Here is a 27,254-nt window from a genome sequence, read left to right as displayed (position 1 = left end):
GAAGGGACATGGGAAGGGACACGGGAAGGGACATGGGAAGGGACATGGGAAGGGACACAGGAAGGGACATGGGGAGGGACACGGGAAGGGACATGGGGAGAGACACGGGAGGACACAGGGAGGGACACGGGAAGGGACACAGGAAGGGACACGGGGAGGGACATGGGGAGGGACACGGGAAGGGACATGGGAAGGGACACGGGAAGGGACATGGGGAGGGACATGGGGAGGGACATGGGGAGGGATACAGGAAGGGATGGAGGGACACAGGGAGGGACACGGGAAGAAGATTCAGTCACGAAAATAACTTCATCTCCTGCCTGTGACACTTGATACCCCAGGGGTGAGCTCTCGGTGATTCTGGAAACGAGTGAAGGAACACAAGAGCTGGGGGTTCATGACACCACGCATGGAGTGGGGTCCCGTGTGGCCCACCGCCTCGGCCTCTGGGGACAGAGGGGGCCAAGGCGGGACTGCACCTGCTAGCATTTCCCAAGGGTTCGGGGCAAGAGGCTGTACGGCCTCCCGAAAGTGCAGCTGGAGCAGGTGCAGAGGTAAGGAGGCACAGCCATCCGGACGAGGGTCCGAGGAACAAGAAGTCCACACAGCAAATGATCAAGAGATAAGATAAAGTGAGTGGAGTCTAACCTGCTGCCTCCAGTGCCGTCTCCTCCCTGCTCACCGCACAGCCGCCCCCTCTCAGTCTGCACCTCTGACTCACATGCCCAGAAGCCTAAGAAGTTTATTCCCGCTGTCCGAGTGAGGAGGCCCCCCTTAAGGTGGGCTGTGCTCCAGGCTTCGGAAGTTTTTTTTTTTTTATNAGAGTATCATGTCATCTGCGAAGAGGGAAAGTTTGACTTCCTCTTTCAGGCTTCGGAAGTTTTAAGAGAATTCTTGCTGAACCCCCATGGCTGGAGCAGGTCCTGACCTTCCAGGTCCCCGAAGCTCTGAACCGTCAGCCCTGAGGCCTGAGCCTGGGAGGCCTGAGGTGGCAGAGGGAAGGCGGCCTGGAACTCTGACATGGGGCTGGGTTTACCGGGAGCAGAGAAGAAATGCCACCCGGGCACGGGACCCCGACAGCCCCGGGTCCCCTCCCTCCAGGCCTTCCCTTGGCCTGAGGATTTCCACAGCGGCCGTCCTGGCTGGAAACGTGGTCCTGCCTCTAAGACAACCTCTTGGTTTTGAGCTTTGGACGGTGGGAGGGCATTTCCACCTGCTCACGTTTAACCAACCGTCTCCCACCACAACAGCCGCGTCCCCCAGGATTGGTGCTGGAAGAATCCTGACCTTCTCAATGGAAAACATGAGTCACATTTTTCAATATCATGATGCAGGAACTACTCGCAGCAGATACAAACACATTTATTAAGTCCCCCGTCTATAAAACCTCACCGTAAATCGACCCTGGGGCAGGAATCTACGTGACCAAACAGCCATTTCCACGGCTGACTTGGGACTTGTCTAGTAAGTGGCCTGTGGGCTCAGGAGGCTGCCAGCTTCAGGGAGTCAAGCCCACGGCCACCGAGGGCATGCCAACACCGGCCCAGCACGGGCAGAAGCCTCGCCCGTGATCGAGGTAACACAGAGGGCTCTGAACTCCCACCTACAAGCCCGTGTCCACGGGCAGGAGCTGGGGACGCAGGCAGGGCATGTGACACAAAGGTCACAGGGAACCACAGCCTCCCAGCCTCTGCTCAGAGAGGGGTCACCACGGGGAGCGGCAGAGGACCATCTGCTGGGGGACAGGGGTGCGCACCGACCTGAGGGCGGGAGGCTAGACTCTGAGCTCCTGTAAGCTGTGCCCGGACAAAGGACAGAACTGAAACAGACAAGCTGTAATAAACCCTAAGTCACACCTGGACAGGAGTGAATGGCACGTGGAACCACAGTGTCTGGTGCCCAGCGTCCCCTCTGGGCGAGGGGGTAGGAAGAATCGAGTGTGCCCCACCCAGCTGCCTGTAGCCGTAAATAGCTACGGACATTATTTCTGTGGAAACAGATAAGCCACAATCTGTAGAGTCAGAAAATAATGTAATCTTTGTCAATTCTGAAGTTTCAAATGGAAGTAACTCAGGTTTTCTATAGCACAAATGCATCCAGTCAGCAGCAAGAAGTTTTAAAAGCCACTGTAAAAACCACCGGTACCGAGGGCTGTGAACACAGGTCCATCAGTATCGATTCGGTCGTGCAGAACGGGGTCAACGATCCAATCCTCGGTAGACGGCGCTCAAATGGGCACTTTGGGGATGTAACCAAGATTATCAAAGGCTTCCCTCCTAGAAATTCACCCGCCCGCCATCGCTGCCAGTGGCCCTGCTTTAGCACAGGATTTAATATCATAAACAGACAAAGGAGGGGACATTAAAGCAGTGTTACGCGTTTATGCCGAAGAACAGATGAACTGATCACAGCAGTTAGCACACAGCAGGGTCCTGACAAATGGAGCAGAAAAGGCAAAAAGAAGTTTTAAGAATATGTACCACGCACAAGATTTACTTCCCTTTTTAAGTGTTATACGTGAAAACGAATCCGATTCCCTAAAATGCCAGCTTCTGACATCAATGCCAGAAGGCATTTCCAGGAACTCGAGTTCGTAATCCACACTTGAGATCCCCAGTTCATAGCTGCACATCACAGGCTCTGGAGTCCTGCTGTAAAGGCCTCTGGATTTTGTGTAGACCAGCATCTGCAAGGTTCATTATTTACTCGTCTGTCTGTCCCGTTCACTGGCTCGCTCACGCACTCATCAGTGGGCCACTGAGCATCACTCCTCGTGCTGAGCACAGACAGACAGTTAGGAACAGCACCTTATGGAGCTGCGTGCAGAGTGAGCAGACAGGTGAGCTAGAGAGTGACGGGCGACGATCGAAGGTCTGATGAGCAGGGCCCAAGGTCATGCACAGACACTAACCAAGGGCCCCTTGGATTTGGGAAGATGGGACAGGAGCCCCCAGGAGATGACATTTGTTAACGGAGCCCAACGCAGATTCGGGAGAAGAAGGTTTCGGGCACAGGGAACAGCTGTGTGTCGTGGGTCCGAAACACAGTGAGCAAGAGGGAGGCCAGGCCAGTCCCCACAGCGCCTTGCAGAGCAGGGCAGGGATCTGGGGTTGACTTTGTGCGACGTGCAGCTCCTGGAGCTTGTGAAGCATGGGCTGTGACACGCTGCGACTCTGGTTCTTGAAGACTGCCACACACGCCCTGAGGGATTACCTGGCCCAAAGAGAGGCTTGGTCTTTGCCCTCAGGCCCTGGGTCATGACCTCCCTAGGATGCCCTCCCCAGGCTGAGTGTCTGTTCATCGGGAGCCTCCGGGCCACAGCAGACGCTCTGTGCTGATGCTGTGACTGAGGCCACGGAGCCTGGGTCCTGCGGGGGACCCACTCTGCTTCTGGGGAGCTGGAGGCTGAGCTGTGTGCGGGGCTGACCCCGCCCAGGTGGCTGGACCCTGGGGACAGTGCTGGACACTGCAGTTCAGGGGAGCTTCCTCGGTGTCAGCATTCATGGGGCTGTCACATGTCGCTGCTGGGAGAAATGGGCACCGTCCACACCGTGCCACCGCCACGGGACAAGTGGGGAACGGGCGCCAGAGGCGTGTTCAAGAGTGTTTGCAGCAGCACCGCAGCGCTCCCCTCAGCGCCCACGGCCGGCCAGCAGACGGTCCTCTGCTGACCATACACTATGTCACCTGGCCATGTTGCTCACCTCACATGGTCTCCCCACGTGGACATCTCATCCTCGCTGACCCTCACAGAAGGTAAGGGCAGGACAGCAAAATGTTTAGGGAGAGACAGACCATGTTCACGTACTGTTATTATGGTGTATTGTTATGAGTATTCTACTTTTTAAACTATTTTTGAGACAGAGAAAGAGAAAGAGCACACACAGGGGAGAGACAGAGAGAGAGAGGGAGACACAGAATCTGACGCAGGCTCCAGGCTCTGAGCTGTCAGCACAGAGCCCGACACAGGGCTCGAACCCACGAACCGTGAGTGAGATCGTGACTTGAGCCGAAGTCGCACACTTAACCAACTGAGCCACCCAGGTGCTCCATATAATTATTCCATTTTATAATTAATGATTATTATTTATCTCCACCTATATCTAATTTTTAAGTTACACTTTGTCATAGGTGAGTACGTACAGGAAAACACACAGTTACACAGGGTTTGGTATCATCCACGGTTTCAGATGTCCACTGGGGGCCTCCGAACCCATCCTCCATGGATAAGGGGGGACGCCTGCACTTGTAACAGACCCAGTTAGAAAAATCCTGAATGTCCATTAACATCAGAATGTTCAAATTCTGGTCTATTTATAACAGAACACTATGCAAATGTACCAACTACAGCTGCATGGAAAGTAGGCGTGAATTTCACAAACAAGTAAAAAAGTCTAACTTAAAATACTCACTGTATAAATCCATGTATATAAATTCAAAAATAAGGCAAAAGTAAATTAAAGTGGTGTCGTATTTGGGAATACACACACCTGGGCTGCGTGATAACCACATGAGCTCCTGACCCAGGAGAGGGGCAGCCTAGTGGGGAGGGGAGGGGTCCGTGGGCCAGTGACCGATCTGGTGGCACCGGCGAAGGAGGAGGCCCTTGGGCCCCCGCAAACCATCAGACAAACCGCATCAGGAGACTGGCCAGTGTGCAGAGCTGCCCCTGGGCTTGCGCCTCCCTCCTACAAGGGCGGCGAAGCCGGGCAAGGCGCGGCTCGCCTCCCCCCTGGCCATTCCAGGGAGTCGTCACATGGCCAGGAAGACGCTGGGGTCTCCTGACAGGGGCGGTGCTTTCAGGGTGCGTGCACAAGCGGCCTCAACAAGCCCTTTGTCCCCCATACACTCCCCATTCCTACTGGCGCCGAGGTAGGGTCCCCCCGCCCCTGTTCAGGTCACAGCGCCTCCGCCGGCCACACCCATATTGGGAAAGCACCCCAGAGGTGCCGTCTGGGAACCCCCGTGGGCAGCTGTCTGAGACCTGTGACGTCCTGGCTCTGCCAGATGCCCCTCTGGTTTGCTCACCGTGCATCTGCCTGAGACCGACTTTGGTGTGACGGTGACCATTCACGGAGCTGCTGCAGGGACGAGCGCCGTGTCGGCCGCACGCAGACCACAGCTCCTTCAGTATCCAAACCCTGCACACACGGTCCACCCGCCTCCAAAGCCTCCAGGAGAGAAAGGGCAGTAGGGAGAGCGGAGGCTGTGGCTTTGCAAGACGAGCAGCTTGTCTGAACTCAAAGCTGGGTCCACTCGGAAGCCAACGTCCCAAACACCCTCCCGGAACGAGGGCCCTCAGGATAGAAGGTCGTAGATTGTGGCCTCGTAACCTGGGGCTGCCCCCATGGCGGGGGAGGACCACGCAGCTGGCAGCCGGTATGACCCAGGCCAGGGCGCTCGCTGTGCCTGGCGGCCAGTTTTTTCCACGAGGAGCGAGGACTCGTCCATTTCAGCAAGACACAGGCGAGTGCCCTCCCACCCCCACTCCAGCCCCCATACACTGTTTCCTCAGAATATAAATGGATTTGCATTCATCTTATTGTCGTCTCATTTGGGTATTTATCTTTTAAATACACCACTTCCTTGTGTGTGCAAACCATTATCTGAGTTAAAACACTGACCCTCAGGGGAGGCACGGCTTCTCCGTGTGCTGGTTTGACGTGCATCCAATAAACGTTCATCAGGTGGCTTTGCCTCCAGGGAGAGGCGGGGGAGGGGTGTGTACTGGGGCAGATGTCCCCCCAAGCAGACCTGAGCAGAGGCCCAGCGGTGGCTGTCACCCTGGCCCCTGGGCTCTGGACTCACCACATCACTGACCTGCACCCACAGGGCGTATTTTCGGTCCCCTCCGCCACACCAGTGGCTTCCCCTGCTCCCTGAACAGTGACTGTCCTGGGCCCGACTGAGGGCCCTGTGGACTCTGGTCTCGCAGAACCAGCCTGCAGCAGATGCCTCTGCGTCTCCAGGATGGAAGGTCTCGGTGCATAAAATGAATCCATCTCCGTGAGTCCAAACCTGTACCGGATCGTTTACTAGGAATAAATGACTACGACTGGAGTCCGGGGCCGCAGGGGAGGGGAGGTAGCCAAGCTGAGGTGGAGCGCGGTGGAGAGTCAGACAGCAGTTGTGTGTGCCAGGGAGTGAGTGATGTGCCACCTCCCTCAAGCGCTACAATGCATTTTCATGCACATAAACTCACTTTTCAAAAATCTGCATCTCAGGCGGAACTGGCCACCAGTGTGAGAGCCTGTGACAGTGACAAGACCAGGGCCTTCCTGGACCAGGTCTGTCCCTAAATCGCCATTTAACTCCGGGAAGTCTCTCAGTTTCTCTGGGACTCGGTCTCTCTATGGGTCAGACAAAACCTTGATCAGAAGGAGGGTCTGGACCACACGTTCTCTGGGTCCCTCCACCCTGAGTGCCAGCCCTGCTGTCTGCAGTAACCATGTGTCCTTGGGAGTGGCCTTGGTGACAGGAAGGAGGTCAGACACCACCTCACAGAGGAAAACAGGCGGTTCCGAGCCCACTACATGGCTGTGTGACCCCGACAAAGCCACAAACCTCTCTAACCTCACTTTCCTAATCTGGGAGGCTGCCTCGCCAAGCAGGGGAGGAACAGGAAAGTACTTCTAAGTGTCAAGGGCTTATCTGAATGTGATAACTGACTATGGTCATTACTACAGCCCCAAAATTCAGCACCCAGATGGAGGGGGAGCCAATGAATTCAGCAGCCCTGGAGTCTGCACGGCACTGTCTGGGCCAAGCAGTGGAGAAGGGTTCCGAGTTCCACCTCTGTGGGACGCCCACAGCGCCCCCGTCCCTGAGGTCCACGAACAGTGACGCCTGTCTCTGCTATCAGGGCAGACAGGCCACCCTTCATGCATATCTTCCAAAGCCCAACAGAGTTACCATTAATATTAAAAACGGCTGCTACTTAGAAAGGTGGTCTCTGTCCTTCCGGACTTCCTACACCCATCCTAAACCCAGAACCCTCTGGAAGGAGTGGCCTTATTTTCCGGTGCACCTGGGGCTCTCCACGGCAGACGCCCCTTCCCTCTGGAATTACCGCAAGCTACGTGGTCATGGAGCGCTGCAAAAAGGCCATCTTTAGGTAAGCTTTCTTTTTCTTTCTTTTTTCCAGGGCAGACAAGGAAATAAGAAAAGGTCTCCATCCTTCGAGGAGACCATCCTCAAAGCCCACGTGTCTTCTTCATCCTCTGACGTTCCTGAACTTATCCAGATTTTAAACACTGAGTATCTTAGGCCATTGGTTTTAGCAGGAAAGTCTGTATTTGCAAAGCAAACACACTTTTTTAAAAATAATTTATTATTGAGACAAAGAAAGATAAAGCATGAGTGGGGCAGAGTGAGAGGGAGACAAAGAATGTGAAGCAGGCTCCAGGCTCTGAGCTGTTACCACAGAGCCTGATGTGGGGCTCAAACCCACAAACTATGAGATCATGACCTGAGCCGAAGTTGGAAGCTTAACAGACTGAGCCACCAGGCGCCCCAAACACACTTTTAATTAATAGAACCTTATGGAAACTGTAGCTTGCACGGGCTGCATGTAAGCAGAAAATATGAATTTATGGGGCGCCTGGGTGGCTCACTTAGGCGTCTGACTCTTCGTTTTGGCTCAGGCCATGATTCCAGGGTTCAGCGCCTGCCTAGGATTCTCTCTCCCACAGTCTCCAACTTGTTCCCTCTGTCTGTGGGTCTGTTTCTCTTCTATTCTGTTTATTTGTCAGTTTTGTTCTTTAGTGTCCACACAGAGGTGAAATCCCGCGGTGTTCGTCTTTCTCTGACTAGTTTTACCTTCATTCTTTGTACTAATTTTGGCTCTTTAAAAAAATACCTTGAAAATCGAAGCAAAGGCAGCGGGAACTCTGGCGGCAGGTCACAGTCCCCAGGAGGGCTGAGCCAGTGCCCTGCCAATGCATCCCTGAGTCAGTTACGTGAAGACTTTCCTAAGGAGCATCTCTGCTACATCGGAGTGACAGCCCACATGGTACGATGACAGCTCCGTGCTAAACCAAATCAACCACAGTACACTGAACGGAGATGCCGAGGCTCTGCTGGCCCCAACACACAAACCGAAATGCACCCCCCCAACCAGCCCCCCAGAGCTCTCTTACGGACTCTACGCACCTACAAGCAAAGTCGCCTCAACAGCAGATGTGGGCACAAGGCTAGCGTAAGTGACTGCCACATCACCAGTGACTGCAGGATAATTGCCAGAAATAAACGTCCATCTGGTCCCGCGGGCCCTGTATGCTCCCTGTTTAAATGGTCCACGTCTAAAACACAATTTATCAGTGACTTGTGATGCCGTATCTACTTTTTTTTTTTTTACAAATAGTTTATTGTCAAGTTGGTTTCCATATAACACCCAGTGCTCATCCCCACAAGTCCATGTCCATCTCCCCCCTCCCCCCCACACCCATCAGTCCTCAGTTTGTTCTCACCATTCAAGAGTCTCATGGTTTGCCTCCCTCCCTCTCCCCCACTACTTCCCCCCTTCTTCTCCCCCACGGTCCTCCGTTAAGTTCCTCCCAATCCTCCTATACGTGCAAACATATGGTATCTCTCCTTCTCTGCCTGACTTATGTCGCTCAGCATAACACCCTCAAGGTCCAGCCATGTTGCTACACATGGCCAGGTTTCATTCTTTCTCACTGCCATATACAAGTACCATTTTGACCAAGTCATTTATGGCGCTTTCTCCTGAGTGACGCTGACACGAGACAGAGGCTGGTGGCGGGTAGGCCGCCCGAGTGGCTCTAACGTTCTCCGAGCTGCTCCCTTGCACTGACAAACACAGTGATAAGTGGGGCTGGAACTGGGGCAGAGGAGGAACCCGGTTCCCCCTGCGGCCCCAGCACACTGCCTTCCGGTCTGGCGGCTGGGCCTCCGCGGGGCCCCGGGGTAGCAGCTGGCTAGGGCAGGCGCGGGCAGGCGCGGGCAGGGGGCACACTTTACCTTCTTGCGAGCAGATGGGCTTATCACCGGGGATCCAGCCGAGGGTTCCGTTAGGGTGTCTCACACACAGTCTCTTTGTGGGGCCCTTCAGCTTGAACCCGTCTTCACAGTGAAACTGGGTGACAGAGCTTTCAGGGAAGGCGCCTCCGCTGGGTGTCCTGAAGCCGTTCTCGGGGACGCCTGGGTCCGGGCACGCCTGAAGGTCATCGAACCCTACATTGACAGAGAGAAGAAAAGGTGCCTCTGAATGCGCCCCTCACGCCGAGGGCCTGCCCTGCAGTCCACACGCCATGGCCACGCGGCTACGCAACACGAGAGACCGGAGCAGACGCCCTGCCTGTGACTCGGACAGTCTTCTGCCCATGGCCCACCCTTCGCGGAGGCTTGAGGAACGGAAGCAGGGCGCTGGCCGGGAAGGAGGCGGTGGGACCGGAGCCGGGCCCTGCAGGACACACGGACGACATTCCGGGGACAGAACAATGTCGGGGAGGTGGGGATGGCTTCCGGCAGGGCTGGCCTGGGCAGTGAACACCCCTTCTCCTCCCTGCCCCTCGCCCCTGCCCCAGGCTCCCGAGGTCCTGGTGCCTTCCTAACCCATGAGCCCAGCCCCGCAGGGAACAGTGTGGGAACAGCATGGCCGGTGCTGGGCCATGAGCCCTTCATCTTTTCGGCCCACAGTCCGTCCCATCCTGCACAGAAAGAGCTCCCCAGATGTTCGAGGAATGAATGAACCGCGTTGGGGAAGGGAAACCTGCCGGGGTGACCCTAGCGAGGGTCAAGCGAGGAGGCAGCGGGGAGCCACGGAGCAGGGCGCGTGTCTGAGGTCTGCAGACGTTATAACTCGAGGGGGAGCCTGCGCAGAAGTCCGAGCAGAGGGGAGGGCAGCAAAGTGTCCTTAAGTGATGGTGTCATGTCTCTGCTTGGAAGGAAAGCCGACAGTTGAGTGCCTCTAAGTGATGCTCGTGGTCCATTGCCTACAGTCCGGCAGCCTCGGGGCGGCCCTGGAGGGGTGGCGAGGGGCAGGCGAGGCCCCGGCCAGCAGATGCCCGCCAGCCAGAGGGGATGGACCTGTTGGGGAGGTCGCCGTGGGGGAGGGACTCGTCTGACCAGGGGGACCTGAAGGAAGCAGAGTGGGGGGCGGGGTCAGGAGGTGGGTTGGGCCNGGAGTTGGGGGGGGGGCAGGGCGGGGGGCGGGACGGGCAGCGCTGTGAGCCCAGGGCTTGGACACGGTGTGGCCATCCGGGAGTCAAGCCAAGAACAGAGTCCTGTGCTGTTAGGGGCCGCTGGCACATGGCGTCACATTAATGTCAGCCACACAACGCAGTGAGCCAGCAGTGTGCACGCAATGATGTGGTCACATGAGCGGAGCTGCCGTCGTCACCACACATCACTGACACCACCACTGCCGTGCTCCCTGTGCTGTGACTGTGCTCCCTGGTCCCCCCTCCCTGTACCACTCCCTGCACCCCTCCCCTCCAGCAACCACGTGAGTTCTTCGGATCCTTTGCGTTTTGATTCCACTAGCCTATAGAGTATTTGTTTCTCTTCACTGAGCACAATACCCTCAAGGTCCATTTATATTGTCACAGATGGCAAGATTTCATTCTTTTTATGGCTGCATAATATTCCATTGTAGGTATAACACTTTTTCGTCCATTCGTCAGTCAGTGGACACTGGGGCTCTTCCCGTAGCTTGAATAAATAAATAAAATACTCTTACCATAGTATTTACGGTAGTAAATAACCCTGCAAATAAGCACCCGGGTGCGTGTATCCTCCTGAATTAGTGTCTTCATTTTCTACGGGTAAATACCCAGTAGTGGAATTACTGGGCCATAGGGTAGTTCTATCTGTAGCTTTTTGAGGAACCTCCACACTGTTTCCCACAGTGGCTGCACCAGTTTGCATTCCCACCAGCAGTGCAGAGGGTCCCCCTTTCTCCACATCCTTGCCAACATCTGTTGTTTCTTGTGTTGTTGATTTTAGCCATTCTGACAGGTGTGAGGTGGTCTCTCATTGTGATTTGATTTGCATTTCCCTGATGATGAGTGATGCTGAGCATCTTTTCATGTGTCTGTTGGTTATCTGGAAGTCTTCTTTGGAGAAATGTCCATTCAGATCTTCTGCTCATTTTTTAATTGGATTGTTTTTTGGTGTTATATGAGTTCTTCATATACTTTGGATATTAACCCCAGAGACTGAGAGCATGAACAAAGACATGACAGGGACCAGACTCGTGCCTCGGAACACCTTCTCCTCATCCAGGCAGAGGACAGACATGCACAGAGCAGGCAGGAGGTAGGAAGACCACCAGAAATGTGTCCCAGACACCAGCTACACCAGGATCCGGGGACAGTTTGTGAGAGGCAGACCTGTGGACCCCGGTGCCTCGGGGGAGGGGGGGAGGGGGCAAAGGGCTGTCCTTCTAGAAAGCTCTGCAAATAGCTCTGAGGCAGCCAGTCCAGCACCTGGGAGGGCCAGCAATTGAGGTGTGTGGAGCCTCAAGCTACTGCAGCTGTCCTGGCAAGAAATGATAGGCCACAAGAGGCAGGAGTGGTGTGGAAAGGCCACAGGAGATACTAACTTCGCAGATGCCTAAGTTCAGGGACAGAAGGGACGGAGAGCACAGGAAGGTGTAGCAGGAGGCAGGCAGGCGGCTGGGCAAAGGCACAAGACGCACCCACTGGCAGCAGATGAAGGGCACTGGGGGCGTGGCTGTGGCAGGTGCAGGGCTGGAAGGGTCTCCCGGGGGGGGCCGCCGGCCCAGGTTGGGGGGACAGGTTGGGGGGATGGCGTGGACAACCGACCCCATTAAGCAGGACAGTTGCTGCCCACGGCCTGCCAGAGTCAAGGTGCCACTTTCCAAAGTCCCCAGCCTGGGCCTCTTCTCCACAGAGCCGTCCTCTGCATTGTGGGGGTTGGCACACCGATGCACACTCACTGTGGGCGGGGGCATGGCCTGCCCAGGAGGTCCTGGGAGCCTGCCCTCCAGGCTACAAATCCTGCGTATGCTTTGGAAGTGAGGGGCCACGGCTTAGGGAGGAGAGAGTTCACAGATGATTTCTAACACCTTTCTTTTGGGGGAACTGGAAGAAGGGGAAAACACCTCCATTCTAATGTTTAAAAAATTTTTTTTTATTTTTGAGAGAGAGATAGAGACAGCATGAGCAGGGGAGGATGAGAGAGAGAGAGAGAGAGAGAGAGAGAGAATCTGAAACAGGCTCCAGGCTCTGAGCTAGCTGTCAGCACAGAGCCCGACACAGGGCTCGAACCCACAAACCGTGAGATCATGACTGCAGCCGAAGCTGGATGCTTAACTGACTGAGCCACCCAGGTGTCCCAAAACACCTCCATTTTAATAAGTCCTGGGAGGTGGCACCCCTGGCTGTTCCTCCTAAATTCAATTAAGAACGCTGCATGCATGCCCAAGGGTCAATCTACGTGACAGTCCACCTCGCATGTCCACGTGACCAAGTCACGGCGCCCAGACATTTGGTCACACGGTATTCTGGATGAGTCAACACTTGAGTCCATAGACCGAGTATAGCAGATGGCCCCCCCGATGTGGGTGGGCCTCATCTAATCTGTTAATGGCCTGGATAGAACAAAAGGGTAAGTGAGCAAGAATTGTCTCTGCCTGACACCTCAGGCTGGCACATCAGTCCCCCCCTGCCTTCAGATGTGGACTCGGACCAGAGCCCACACCATCAGCCCTCCTGGGTCCAGGTTGCCAGGGGGATCCTGGACCTCCCAACCTGCACACCCACATGAGCCAGTTCCTTGTAGAGTGTGTGCATGTGTGCATGTGAGTGTGCATGTGTGTGTGCAAGGGGGTGTGCACATTGCACACACATGTGTGAGAAAGCAGGATGGAGGGAGGAATAGACCTCACCTCCTGGCCCCGTTTCCTCCGGGAACCCATGCTCCAGGGGATGACAGACATTGTTTTTCTCCAGAACCAAGTCCCAGGAAGCAGCCTGCTGGGCAGTCCCGACCTGTGACAGCCCCTTGGTGAGGCATCCCCTCTGCTGGCATGAACATCCCTGCCCGGCGCCTGTGACCCCAGGAATCGTCTGGGAAGCTCTGTACTTAGGGCTCTGGCTTTCGGCGGAGCGGGAGGAAAAGGTCTCCTTCCCTTTTCTTCCAGCCGCGAGCTGTGTTAGTGGCAGGCCCCAAGGGTCCTTCACACACAAAGAAATGGATCAAAACCTCAGGCTCATCGTGAGGTCCTGACACTTCCCTCTGGCTACTTCTGAGTCTGTTGAAACCCACCAAGCAGTTTAACTGTGAGCAACATAAGAAGTCTCTGAAAAGAATCCTAAAACTGAAAGAGGCGTGAAAAGCAATCTTTGGGCTTTGTTATAACTGAAGAGTCCTGTTCGAGGAAGGAGGACTATATCCAATGCGGCCAAATCGATTTAGAACTAGGGCCGCTTTCCAGCTCTCTGTAAACTGCTGTGTGAGTCTTCGGAGAAAAAAACAGAATACACACACAAAAATTGATTTTTTATGCATTCGTTCAGAGAGAGGGTCCTGGGGCAAGTGAGGGAAGGGCGTTCCGGCCAAGGTTTAAGCAGACGCGTCTGCATGTTTGAGCTCGAATCCAGGGCAGCCCCGAGCCCTGTTCCCAGCACTCCCAGTCAGGGTCACTCCCCAGTGTCACCGGGCACGAGCCCTCCCAGGGATCAGAGTTGGAGCTCTGATGTCCCGGGGGGAGTCCGGGCTGGGGGCAGGGGCCAGAACCACACCCAGGCTCGAGCTCCTGGCCCCCATGGGCCCCCACGGGTCCCCAAGCACCAACCACTCCCATTGCCACCCCCGGGGCCTCTCCTGGTGTGGCTCACATGTGTGGGTGGCTCACACCTTCACGATTCTGCAACGTCTTTGAGGGAAAGAACGTTTGTAAACGTTTTTGGGTCTCCTTAGCTGTCAGGACAGGACAAAGCAAACCACAGTGGTGAGACGCTAGTGCCTCCACAGGACACAACCCTCGTGGTCCCGCAGTGCGGACATGTGCCACTGCCTGGTGTCAGCGAGATGCCTCACCTGAAACACCCGGACCCCGGGGAGCCGGCCACCGAGCACCCCCTGACCACAGCGTGGCCGGTGCCACACTCTGGTGCCAAAGTCTCTCCCAGCCCTGGACAGTGGGGGACGCGTCCTCAGAGGCCAAGAGTAAAGGCAGGAAGGTCGTGGGCCCGAGGAGTCCTTCTCCACAACACCAAAGCATCCCTCCGTCGGTCTGAACAAACCCAGCTTCGCCCGGGCTGATCCCCTTTCTCCCCTCACCAGCGATGCAGACATGGTTTCTCTGAGACCATGTCACCAGAAGAACGTCCCTTCACTAGAAGGGAAAACCTTCACAACCGCTCCTACTTTTAAAGGCCCTGAAGGTCTAGTCTGGCTTGTTGAGTTCTCAGCACCAAGCCAGCCATCGGGCAGGGCCTGGGCCGGCCTCCCCACCGCGCCTACGCCCCTTGGAGCTTCCCGCCGCCTCAAAACTCCTTTTCTCTCAGAATGACCTTTGCTTATCTGTTTATTTTATTTTATTTTTATTTATTTTGAGACAGAGAGAGAGAGAGAATGAGTGGGAAGGGGCAGAGAGAGAGAGGGAGACAGAGAATCCCAGCAGAGCCTGACACCGGGCTCAATCTCACAATGGTGAGATCATGACCTAAGCCGAGACCAAGAGTCAGGCGTTTAATGGACTGAGGCCCCCAGACACCCCTGAGCTCATCCTCTGAGTGAACGCATGGACTGACAGCCCGTCTTATCCAGGGAGCACGGGAACCGGGGCTGTGTCTGCAGCATGAGCAACAGAGGGAAGAGCAACCTGCGGAAACGACAAGAAGCAGAGCCCGTCCGGCAGACACACCAACCCTCCCACACCAGGGTTTGAACACATGGTGCTCCAGACTGCTGGCAGTCTGATCACACAGAACCACCTGGCATGCCAGAAGCTTCCGGCCACCTCAGAGTCACCCAGACGTCATCTTCAATTCCTGGGGGCCCGTGCTCGGCAAGGTCAGGCTCGAACACGCACGGGATCCCGTCCCCGATGACAGCCCATCTGGGGGCCACCAGACGTGTGCCCGGAAAGGCTGCCACAGACGTATCTGATCACCAGGCCCAGGCCCGCCTCCTCCACAGGAGCCGGGTGGGCCACAGAGGACCCTCGCAGCACTGAGAGGAGGGCCCAGGATCGGAATGCCATAGAAACAGCAATTTAACACTGTTACAGTTACAATTAAGATCTACAGGAAAACGTAATTTGCTTTATAAAAATTGATTTGTAACCCACGTTTCCCTAACAAGATCATTATTAAGTGGTTCTTGACCTTCTCTGTTCCAGTCTAAATAATCTCCATGTTTGGCTGAGTTTTAGCTTTGTTTTTAAAAAGAAAAGGGAAGAAAGAGAAAGGGGATTTTTACTCTATTTATACACCGAGTCATGGCACACTGCTGGGCACTGGGGACAAGCTGCCGACGGGCATTCACTCAACAAACCACATGAGCCCAGGCCCCCTGTAGAGTGAGCCTACACCTGGGACTGTCAGGAGTGGCTTATCTGCAAGTTGTGGCCTTACTGTATCAGGACATGGATTTTAAGGGTCACAACGGGCACTTTTTGGAAATGAAATAGAAAAGTCAGACTGCATCTCACAGGGTGAGGGGGGACCATTGCATGTGGTTTCATCAGCTGGCAGTCTGCAACATAAAACGTCTGTTCCAGAAGTTCACAGTCAAAAAGGTTTACAAATCCCTGTTCTCATTCTATTTGAAAACATACAGTTACTTCAACTAACGTAGTTGATGCTTAAGAGCACAGGTTGTGGGGTGAGACTGTGTGCTTTGAATCCTGAATTTGCCATTTTCTAGCTGTGTAATCTTGGCCAAGTTACTTAACCTCTCTGTGTCTTACGTTTCTTCATATATAACATGACTGTTATGAGTGCCTACTTCTAGGGCTATTGTGCAGTTTAAGAGAGGTATAAATAGGCCAGCACACAGCAAGTGGGTAATAAGTGAAGGCAAACTGTTACATTATTAATATTCAACCAGTTCCCTAAAGAACAAACACAGAGCTTCATCAAGTGGTGACCTCCTGATTTCTTAGAACCACCTTAATTCCCAAAAATATCCAAGATTGTTTCCTCACGTGGGCTAGAACAAAGAGTCTTTGCAAATGACTGTTGAACATGAGCACAACAGTCCTGCCTTTGGCCAAACGGCTCAGCCTTAACCAGGCAGAGTCTGACTTCTGTAAATTAGCAGCCGAGCCCAGAGGGGAGAGCTGTGGGGGCACTCTGGGTGCTGACCTCTGCTCTGGGGAGGCCCATCTGGCGCTGTCCCCTCCGCCCGGCACAAGGACAGCCACGTTCCTGGGGACCCCAGAGTCCAGCCAAAACCAAACAGAAAACACGGAGAAAGGGATCGGAGCAAACAAACAGGTTTAAGATGAATTTTCAGCTACAACACACCAACAATTCAATGAAGGAAATCAAAGCCTTCTAAGTTAATTTTGTTTGTGAATGTGGTGCTGTGTCACCCCATAATCCAGATGTATCACTTTACACATTTAAGAGGCATCTGGAAAAAAGGGTAGCTGATCACTGTCACTAATCAGGCTAAACAGACTTCTTGCTGGAGAGGCAGGACCCCCGGGAAACACAAGACCGGGCAGGCTGCTGCGGCCTCGGGTCTGCGTCCTGTTGTTATAGCAGAGTAACATCAAGCAGACCCCACTGACACCACATGACAGTGTCCACATGGCACCCACCCACATCGGGGCCACGGCCTGCATCCCACGCCCGGTGCGAACCTAACATCAGCTCTGAGCGGCTGGGTGGCCGCCACATCAAGTGGCCCTTCCCTGGAAATCATGGAAACACATCAATGTTTCCAGAAGTATCCAGAGATGAATACAAAGTCTGCTGCATCTGAGCAAGGAAATGCAGCAAAAATAAGTCTTAATAGCCTAATTTAGACTTGATTAAAATTCGTAAAGACCACAGATGTGGAAGTGTAGCACTCCCCTGTTTGGTGGGATCTTCTCGCTCTTGATTTAATTCACTTTGATTACCCAATTATTCCTAAACTCTTTCTCTGGGTTCAGCCCCAGTGAAACAGAGAGCAGTGCTAACTCATGACGTGGTTCCCACCCAGGTCTCAATATTGCTCCACAACGCTTGCCCAACAACGTGACAAATTATCCCAGGCTGCAGTACCTCAATGCGGAAACACAGAACAAGCCTTTAAACATCCGAAATAAAGCTGCCCAGACCCATCCCCCAGCAGAAGCTGAGGGTCTCCTAGGGACAGGAGACGGGACACCGGACCCCGTAGCTGACGCAAACCCAGGACTAGTCAATGACATCTGACGAAGACATGGGTACATCACAACACTGGTCGGTAAGCTACAAGCGTGGCTCTTTTCTAAAGTGAGTCTCGACCAATACAATGAGGCTGCCTGTCTGACAAGCTGTGGCCCCAAGCGGTGGCTCAGTCTGGTCACTGGAGGGGGCAGGCAGATGGCCTCACACGCCTTCCGCCTGGAAACTCCAAGATGTCTGGTCTCTTTTTCATAAAAAATGGTAACAACCCCCCAAAGCACAAGCCCTCGGACGGAAGCCCAAGAGACAAGTCAAGGTTTAGAAAACGAAGAAATTTCTAGAACACATTCTCAAAGTGCCCATGACCCTTTTTGTTTTTAAAACTTCAAATGTCTTTCATTTCTGTGAGCAATGGCTGGAGGGCAACACTAAAGCCATCTTCCAGTGTGCGGGACTTCACAGTTCACAAAGCGTACACACTACCTCATTCCATCCGCATCCACACCCAGGGGATTGATCCGCATGGTATCGGTTTCCACGGTCACTTCACAAAAATCCAGCTGCTGACAGCACTGGCTTTACACAGTCTTTCCGGAAATACCGCGTGTCGGCACCCCCCCGCCTGCCCGAAGTCTCCGTCCAGGTCACCTGTGATTCTCCTAATCCGTTCACCTTCCCAAGAGCCACCGGGACCTTTCAGGGCTCGGGACAGAGAGGAAGAGCAAGACACTGAACCAAGATGGAAATTCGAGTGCTGCCCTCTCCCCACCAGGTCTGCGGGGACCCCACCACCTGCTTCGTCCAGCAGCAAAGAGCTCGCGGCTCTGTTTTGGTTTGCTCATTTCTCCGAAGACGATTAGCTGGAGAGAAGTCTTTCTGCCACCACCTACCAGAGTCCCCACAGCAAGTCCCCACATTTCCCCTCCGTCCCCTAGGAGTTAGGTGTTGTGGGTCAAAGCCACAACACCACTCACTGGCCCGCTGTTGGGCTCCCTGTCAGCAGATCCCTTATCTGACTGGGGGGCAGGGTAATAGTAATGAGCGCTCTACCCCTCGTTTATCGCCCATCTCCTTTACAAGCTTATTAAAGTCAAATGGATCTTTATAAAAACATTGAAAACTATAAAATACTACACACGTATGTATCAACTGAAACTTCTCAGCCATACAGAAATTACAGAATGTTCCTGCTGAAAGGAATCTTAAGTCACCCCAAATAACATCCCTCATTTTATAGCTGAGAATTGTAAGACCAAAAAGTTTAACCAACTGCACAAACTCACACAGCTCCGAAGAGGAGGGCCCAGAGCCCCACCCAGGTCTCTGCCTACTGGGGGAGGCAACCCCATGTGTCCCACAATGGGCACCCTGATCCAACCCACCTGTGCCTCAAGAGAAACACATGGGGGTCAGGTCACTAACTGTGGAGGGTTTCCTCCAAGTCACTATGACAGCACAAATTCGTTCCAAGTGACTTGGATAAAGCCTGTCATTGTCTTGTTCTTTCCTGACCATAAAACGTGGAACATACTCCTGATGCTTGACGCCCTCTGCCAACCACCGGAGCCTGGCGGGCTGAGGCACCACTTCCTGCAACCGGCCAGCGGGGGCTTCAAAGGGAATCTGAATCACGGAGGGCACACAGTGCACCGTGCTCTCGATGCCTCACAGACAGGGTACAGTCCGTGCCCGCACCCCTCCCCTCCCACGCACTCCGCACCCGCATCACCTCCCCCCACAATGCGCTCCGCGTGGCACGGGCACCAGCCTCCCCTCCATGCACGCATTCTGCGTCTACCTATTCGCCATCGGGTCCCTGTGTCCCTGGGGCTTCTTGCGGCGCAGCAGGGGGACAGGTGTCACTGCAGGGCCAGGGAGGCGGGCCTGGTGTGCTCTGGGGGGAGGGGTGTAGGCGGCAGCAAGCAGGGGCACCTGAGCCACCCCCAGGGAGACAGGCCCCAGACGCTGGCTGGAGAGCCAGCGGCTGGAGAGGAAGCACTGCAGCTGCCAAGGCCTGAGGACCCAGCACCTTCCCTGCCAGGGCCCAGGACCCGATGACCCTGGAAGGACCTGGGGAAGGAGGGGCCACACTCCCATCACACACACACACACACACACACACACACACACACACACACAGAGTCCTATCTTCTGACTGACCTGCTCATCAGCCGGGCAGGTAGAGCTCCAAGGACATCACATTAACTTAGAAAATACAGGATGTGCCCCCTCCTGCCTCCGGGTCTCCACACGGAGCCTGGTCCCTGCTGTGCCGGCCTGGCCTTCGGGGAGGGGCGGCCCTGGGAGTGGCCACCCCAGAATGCACCGGGCCCAGGGAAGGGCATGCCCACGGAGGCGCGTTCACCCATGGACTGACTCTACTACCCACAAAGCACAGGCATCTGGTTTCCCCGCATGACCTCCGTTGCTTATGACCCATCACACCCGCAGCCCCAGCACCCCGTGGTTCAGCTCCCCTTTGAAGCCCCTGCTGGCCGGTTGCAGGAAGTGGTGCCTCAGCCCGCCGGGCTCCGGTGGTTGGCAGAGGGCGTCAAGTATCAGGAGTATGTTCCACGTTTATGGTCAGGAAAGAACGAGACAATGACAGGCTTTATCCAAGTCACTTGGAACTAATTCATGCTGGCGTGGTGACTTGGAGTCACCATGGAGTCACCTGGAGTCACCACTGCAGCGCTGGGTCCACGCGAGAGCAGGGTCGGACGAGTCGGCCTCGGGTGCAGGAAGGTTCTCAAGTGCAGGTGTGAAAAGGCTGCACATTTTATTTCACGGAGTCCCGCGGCCCGGTGCCTCGAACCCAGCGGGGAGGGCCGAACGCCGGGGCGAACCTCGCCGGCCCTGGGCTGCGCAAGCGCATGCGCCCCGTTGTTCTCCTACCGGGGCCTCGCGCACAGCCTCAGAGACCCCAACTTACAGATGGTCGGTCACAGGGCGCTTTCTCAGGGGCTCCTGTACGTCCGTCGGGCACCTGAACCAAGGTAGTCGCTAGGGGTCTGTTCCTGTGATAAAATGCTCTAAAACCATTAAAGTCAGGCTTCGAAGACTTTCTAGTCGTTAAGTGTTAATGATTCTGGGACAATTCCGCACATATGCAGTTGATGAAAAAAACAACGCACAAAACACTGCATACATCGTGGTCCTTGTTTTTAAGACACAGAAAGGACGCACGTGTGTAGAACAAAAAGGGAAAGACGCCCAAACATCACCTGTGTCCCTTGGGACTGAGGATTGACTTTTTATTCTTCTTTATATGTGTCTGTATTTTCCAGATTCTCTGTGACGAATATTTACAATCAAGAAACACGCATTATTTTTTTATGATCCCCGATGGTGTCACACTGGGGTGGGTGAGAGACGGCCAGGGGGGGCTGCTCACAGACTCGGTGGCAGAGGCTGGAGACAACGCACCGGGTTCCTCCAGGGAACGTGGGGCTGAGAACAAACAGCTCTGTGTTGGCGGGTATTAAATAAAGTCCACAGAGGCGCCTGCAAATAACTGACACCCCTTTGGTGCTGTCCCTGAATCCCCTCCCTGCCAGAGGGGCCCGTGGGTCTGCAGCCCGCAACACTGCAGGTGAGGCTGGCGGCTCTCCTCCCTGGAGGGTCCCCTGCACGCAGAGAACAAACATGTGACAAAGAGAGCAGAAGGGATGATTGCCGGGGATGAAGCCACCCTGAAGCTGCCCTCCGGTCGGGATAGATACTGAACCATTACATCCTATCTGAAATTACCTAATTCCTGAAACTGTGTTATAAACACGCTGTCCGTGGAGTTCACTGGCAGAGAAAGGAGGTGGGTCAGAAACAGTTCGACGAAACACCACCAGTTCCCCAAACACCCCTCTCTCCCCTCTTAGCTGAACGCTGCATGGAGGATGGAGGGAGGTGTTCCCTGTGCAGCTGGGGGAGTCATGAACAGCTTTGCTTAAAAAAAGTCATAGTCACTAAGGGGCATCGAAAGACTTCCTTCTGTCACAGATTTCTACCGTCACTCACGTCACAGAACCGCAAAGGGGATGGAGGGTCTCTGGGAGCAGGGAGCGTGGGAATGAATGAACTTCAGGTGAATGCAAAGGGAAAATGCAAGCAGGCATTTGTTCTCCAGAAATGGGCACAGGGGTTTTATTGTTATTATCCTTCTTGCAACATTTTATAAAGTCCCCAAACCTCCGCACCAAAGAAGCAAATTAGCCTTCCTTTCTCTTTGGCCATGCGCAGCCTAGACCCGTGTTAAGTGCCCAGAAAACAGGACGCGGGTAAGCCTGAGGCCCGCGCTGCCTCTCTGTCCTCGTGGCTAAAAGAGCAGCGCCGGGGCCTGGGGCTGAGCTGCCTGCTAATTTTCTCCCAGCTCAAAGCATCTGCTAATTTCATCTCTTTGCTATTACTCCAGCGAGAGGCTGCTGGTTGTGCCTCCCCGGAAGGTATTATTAATTAGAGCCAACAGGGTGAGCAGGAATCCTGTGCTTCATCCGGTCCGTGAGTGGTGGCGCTCGGAAGGCTTCACACCAGTCAACCTGAGAAACCGCAGGATTCCGGCTGCGTTCAGGGGCTCTTGGGCCCCGCAGGCCCAGACGGCGCGCCTGGAGCAGCCGCGCAAGTGCGCTCGTCACCATTTCCAAGTCGGACAGGAAGAAACTGGAGCAGCTGCTGCTTAATCTTTTATGGAGCCTACGATTTGTCTCGTTAGCCAGCAAATAGGACAGGCTGGGCACCAGAGCAGCCCTGGCCTTGACTCGCACGGGAGAAAAACGTGCTCTGTGTCAAACCGCTCACTCCACCTGGGGGCGGGTGTGCACGGGGCCCTCGGCCACTGCAGTGCCTCGGTGACACGTGACCTCGGCGAACTGCATTAGTTTCCAGAGCCTCGTTACCTTACCTGAAAAAGAGGGGTTGGGAATGACCTTGTCCATCTCAGACCTGTGGGACGCCCAGGGAAGGAAGGGCCCCCCAACACTTTGAAAACTCTGAAGCAATATCCAAATGCAATTTGAGGAGGCCCTAGATTGGTAAACTGAGGCCCAAGGGCAGAGGATTTGACTGGAAGCACAGAGGTGCGGCTAGGACCCTTGGTCCTCAGTCAAACCCAAGGAAAATCCCTTCATCTTCCCGTCTGCTTGCTCTCCCCTCCCCCTGCAGCCAGGCGGCTGGAGAGAGGAAGAGCAGGTTTCCAGGGTCATTTCAACTTGGAAACAGGGTGATGTTACCAGGAGGCAAGTGGTAGTGACCTGTTGAGGGGGGACATGGGGAGAGGCCAGCTGAGGAGGAGGGGGNAGTGCGAATCTGGCTGGCCTGGCCCCTGGCTCCTAGACAACCCTCCAGGTGGGGTTTCCCAAGTGATGTGTGTCCTACTTATCCATCCGTGGTCCCCGGACAGCTGACCAGATGCCCCAGGATGGGGACAGGCCATGCCAGAAACCCCAGTGGTGTGGTCAGAAGCAGGTGATGAGCCCTGTGGCATCAGCCTGCCCTTGGGGGAGCAGAGGGTGTTGAAGATGCAGTCTAACCATGTGGCCAGGCTGCTGGCCAGTAAATACAGCTTCCAGACGTGTCCAGCCCAGGCTGTGTCCCTACATGACCCCACCTGGACTGTGAACCCTGGAACCTGGTTGGGCTCTGAGGGCAAGGGGGTGCTGAGGCAGGCGGCCTGGGACCTGGGAGGTGGCCTGTTGGGCAGCAGGTGCAGTGTGCCCAAGGGACGTGGCAGGCCTCGACCTGGTTCTGGAAAGATTCCACTCTGAAATCACCCCGTCCTTCTGGAGGCCTGAGGACAAGGGCTCACCCAACAACATACTTCCCTCCCGTGCCCAGGACGCTGCCCGTTTATTTCCCTAAAACTCAAGTCTGTTTCTCATGAGGCCAAGCAGCCTCTTTGCCCCCCAGGTCTGCTCGGCCAGGGCTGCCCCGAACCCCCGGAGCCCCTGACCTTGGCCTGACCCGGCGGCAGGATCCCAGGCTGCAGGCTCGGCCTTCCCCAGATGAGGCAACCACCTCCCCGAGGGACATTGTCACCGGCAAGCCCGGGACGCACACCCGGGAAGTTCACAGCAAGCCCGCACATGCGGCAGCAGGAGCCTGGAAGGTCCACCCGTCACTAGTGCCGGGAAAGCGGGCCTTTCACAGCATCAGTGTCCTTCCCAGGGGCAAGTCTCCTCTCGGTGAATTTTAATCCACATTTCTTCTCAGTCTTCACTAAAATCAAGAGTTCCGCTGGCATGCTTCCAGCTAACAGAGAAAATAAGGTATAAATATGCTTAGTGCTGGGGGTGGGCGCTGGGGAAGGTAAGCGTCGCCGCATCGGGGCGCCAATACTGCTCTGCCGCTTCCGGGTGACGGCGGGACAGGGACTGTCCTGTGGGCACTGGCACGGCCTCCAGGCACCACCAGCCCCTGAGGGGCCTCCTCTGCCCTCCGCGGGAGTCCCTTCCGTCTCCTCTGCGTCTGTCCCCACCCTGTCACCAGGCCTCGTGGCTCCTGAGTACAGCGGTTCCCGTGAGGTCCTGACCAGCTCTCCCAAGTCAGGGGCAGCACATGGGACAGGGAGCGACCTTTGGACCCGGGAGCACCCCATGCCTCCCCTCTCCAGACCGAGGCAGCGGCTGGGGACAGAGGGACGGCAGTGCCAGAGCCACCGGGAGCCGCCCAGGTCCCCGGCCGCAGCCTTCCTCCCGCATCCCAGGGACGATGCACACGCGGCCGAGGGAAGCAGACCCCAGAACCTGCCATCAACCCTGAATCAGCCCACCTCCAGCTGTGCGAGGCGGGGCAAGTCAGTGAACCTCTCTGGGCCTCGGTTTCCTACTCTGTCAAAGGGGACTATAAAGTGCTGGCCTCCAGGGCCGACAGGAGGTTTCAGAGACGGTGAACATAACCGGCTCGGAGCCCTGCAGCCCACACGCGCCCACTGTCCTCCTCACCGTCACTCAGCTCCTGGCCTCTGGGAAGCTTCTCGGACCGACATCTCCCTCCGTGCCTCCGAACACCGTGCCCGTGTCACCAGCCCCGCCTGCGCCTTACTTAGCCAAGTGGTTGTTGATCCAGCCAGACCAGACGCTGTTTTTGTGCTGTGTGTCCGCCACCCCACAATCCACCGAAGATGGCGGATCCCTGTCAGTACAATGTTGCCACACGCGACAGGAAGCGCACAGGGCTATAGGGAAAGCGATCGGGATGAAACACAGGTGTCCCAATATTTTTAAAACCAGATGTGTGACATGGTAACACGTGTGCTTCTTTATTAACACATCAAGTAACAAGATTTATCCTAATTACCCTAATTTTGAAGGGACGATGAACACAGGTGATATTGTGAAATGCTTACAGAAATGGTGAGGATGTAAAAATGTCTGTGATTTCTGTGGTGGACAAGGTCACAGGGACTTCTAACATCACTCTGGTCAATTCCTGACCTTCCTGAGGAAAGGGAATGCTCTCCACGTGGAGATGAGTGAAATAAAAGGTACTTTTTTCCTAATCTAAGACCTCTTGACTTGTGCTGAGAACCTTGACCTAGACTCTGAGTTTCTATGCGTTCACTGTTCTGTGTGTCTTCATAACCTCGGCCTCTAGTACTCAGGACACAGGAAGGACTTAGCTCATGTCTTTAAATTATTATTATTATTATTATTTTAATTTTTAATGTTTTTTAAAAAATTTTTTCTGAGAGAGAGAGACAGTGTGAGCAGGGGAGGGTCAGAGAGAGAGGGAGACACAGAATCCGAAACAGGCTCCAGACTCTGAGCTGTCAGCACAAAGCCCGACGTGGGGCACGAACCAGTCGACCACTTAACTGACTGAGCCGCCCACGGCCCCCCGTCTTTAAATTATTGAACTCAGGACATTTTGCTACAAAACAGGGGAGGCTCCTGCCGTGTAGATGCTAAAATCTGTCCATAAATACCTGTGATACAGGGAACAGCTGGGAAACGCCATCATGCAGGCCACCAGAGGGGTAGCCAGGCACCTGGGGGCTCAGTCAGTTGTCCTGCTTCGGCTCAGGTCATGATGTCACAGTCCATGGGTTTGAGCCCCGTGTTGGGCTCTGTGCTGACAGCTCAGAACCTGGAGCCTGCCTAAGATTCTGTGTGACTCTCTCTCTTTCTCAAAATAATAAATAAGTAAACTTAAAACAAACAAAAAAAAAGAGTAGGTGGCCAGGAGCGTGTGCGTGTGTTAGGGAGTGCAGGGCCTGGGCATGTGTGAACATGTGGGTGGCGTGTGTGAATGCATGTGCGCACGTGTGGGTGGCATGTGTACGTGTGTGCACGTGTGGGTAGTGTGCAATGGTAGCTGTGCGTGGACCACATGACTAGAATCTATGGTTATGGACCTGTCTCCTTGGCTGAAGCAATATTGTCATGCACACAGACCACGTTTTATTTATGTTTGTGCAACACGAATGAGATTTTGAAAATACTGACTGGGTGTATTTTCATTCCCTTATAATCACATCCCGGCAGCTGTCACACAGTCACACCAGGCCTGTCCCCATGGCGAGGAGCAAGGGCACCAGGAGAGGGAAGGGGGAATCAGGACAACGGGCGGGGAGCAGACAGCCGCCGTCCCTGCTGGGGAAGAGCAGACGTGCCCAAGGCAGCACCAGGGTCCCGAGGGCACGCATTTCCTGCTCCCCCGAGACTGAGGGTGGAGACCCCCTGCAGGCGGCTCAGCCTTGCCAGATGTCCGCCACAGAAGGGAAACACCTTGGTGACAGGTAGGTTCTCGACTCCTATGTGGCAGGAAGGGACCCGCTGGGGCCATGTAAGGTGTGCTAGGGCTGCCGTGGAGAGAGGACGAGCCGGGACGGGACTCAGGACAGACGAGCAGCAGGTGGCTGTACCAGGGGACCTCACACCCGGGAGGTCCCCAGCCGCAGACTCAGGCCTGGACGCCAGCAGGACGCCTGGGGACCGCAGGGCAAGGACCCGGGAGGAAGAGCTCGGGGCCAGCATCCCACTACCCTGCCCCAGGACATCGGGCTTCCCCTCCCTCTGCCAGACACCGCGTCAGCACCTGGGACACGAGGCTGCATGGAGCATGACCTCCACGTGATCGAGGAGCCCGTGGCCCGGCCTGCGCACACGACCCCACACCGCCCCAAGGTCAGCATAGGCTGACCCTTCCTCAATGCGCCCAGGGGCCTGTGAATCCTCTGTCATCGTTTTGCTGCAGGGGAAAGAGCCACGGCATCTGGGAACGTGAATGCCACCAGACGGCGATGGCAGCCGGCTTGTCACATGGTGTGGCCCCGGCGCCCCCTCCCCTGTCTTCCTCAGAAGGCGAAACCCTCCCAACAGGCTGAGATCTCCATTTAAAAAAAAAAAATCAAGAAGCAAATTCAAAACAGAAGAGAATTCCCAAACAATGCTATCGTTTTATCAAATTTAGCCATAAGACAAACTCCAAGAGCAGACAGGACTCCGACAGAAACATCGAGAGGTGACGGTGAGATGCGGTGTTTCTATAGCATTCTGAGGAAAGCAACTCGAGACTCATACCCGTCTTCATCAGTGTGCAGTTTCCCGTAAACTCCACGTGGGGCTCGTCCTATGATTTCACCAAGGAAACGAGAGCAAACGGCTTTCCTGCAACGTGGTTAATGCTAACCATGCAACCCAGACCTGCTTGGCTGTGATCCTGCCACTCGGGAGGGGCCTGGAGCCACTGCGGGGGCCAGGGAGGGCCCTGGGGGTGGGGCCGGGGACCTGGACAGACGTGGCCGGATGCCAGGGCTCACTGAGACAGGGGGTGACACACGGCCTCTGTGGCTGGGCCTTCCAGGGAGCGAGTTCTCAGCCACGGCCTCCGGCTCTTTGGTCTCAGCGGCCACCTTCCCTTTTGAACTGAAGACAGGATGGAGACAAGACACTGCAGGCCTAATGTCACCTGTCATCAGTCATCAGAGTTTCCCTAAAATCTTTGAAG

The 27,254-nt window shown here is 55.1% G+C and overlaps 1 protein-coding gene across 1 annotated transcript in view; it reads right to left on the bottom strand.

Moving 5' to 3' along the window:
- SUSD4 (sushi domain containing 4) overlaps positions 1-27,254 on the bottom strand; it is a 75,180-nt gene that overhangs the window by 24,549 nt on the left and 23,377 nt on the right. The window contains exon 2 of the mRNA XM_077779858.1: positions 8,983-9,195. Coding sequence (XP_077635984.1) covers positions 8,983-9,195 — 213 coding nt within the window. The remainder of the gene's footprint in view (positions 1-8,982; positions 9,196-27,254) is intronic.

The sequence above is a fragment of the Crocuta crocuta genome, unplaced genomic scaffold (assembly GCF_008692635.1).
Source record: "Crocuta crocuta isolate KB4526 unplaced genomic scaffold, BGI_CrCroc_1.0 scaffold322, whole genome shotgun sequence".
NCBI classification, from domain to species: Eukaryota; Metazoa; Chordata; class Mammalia; order Carnivora; family Hyaenidae; genus Crocuta; species Crocuta crocuta.
The sequence above is the reverse complement of the archived record's forward strand: the minus strand, read 5'-3'. Positions and strand labels throughout refer to the sequence as shown.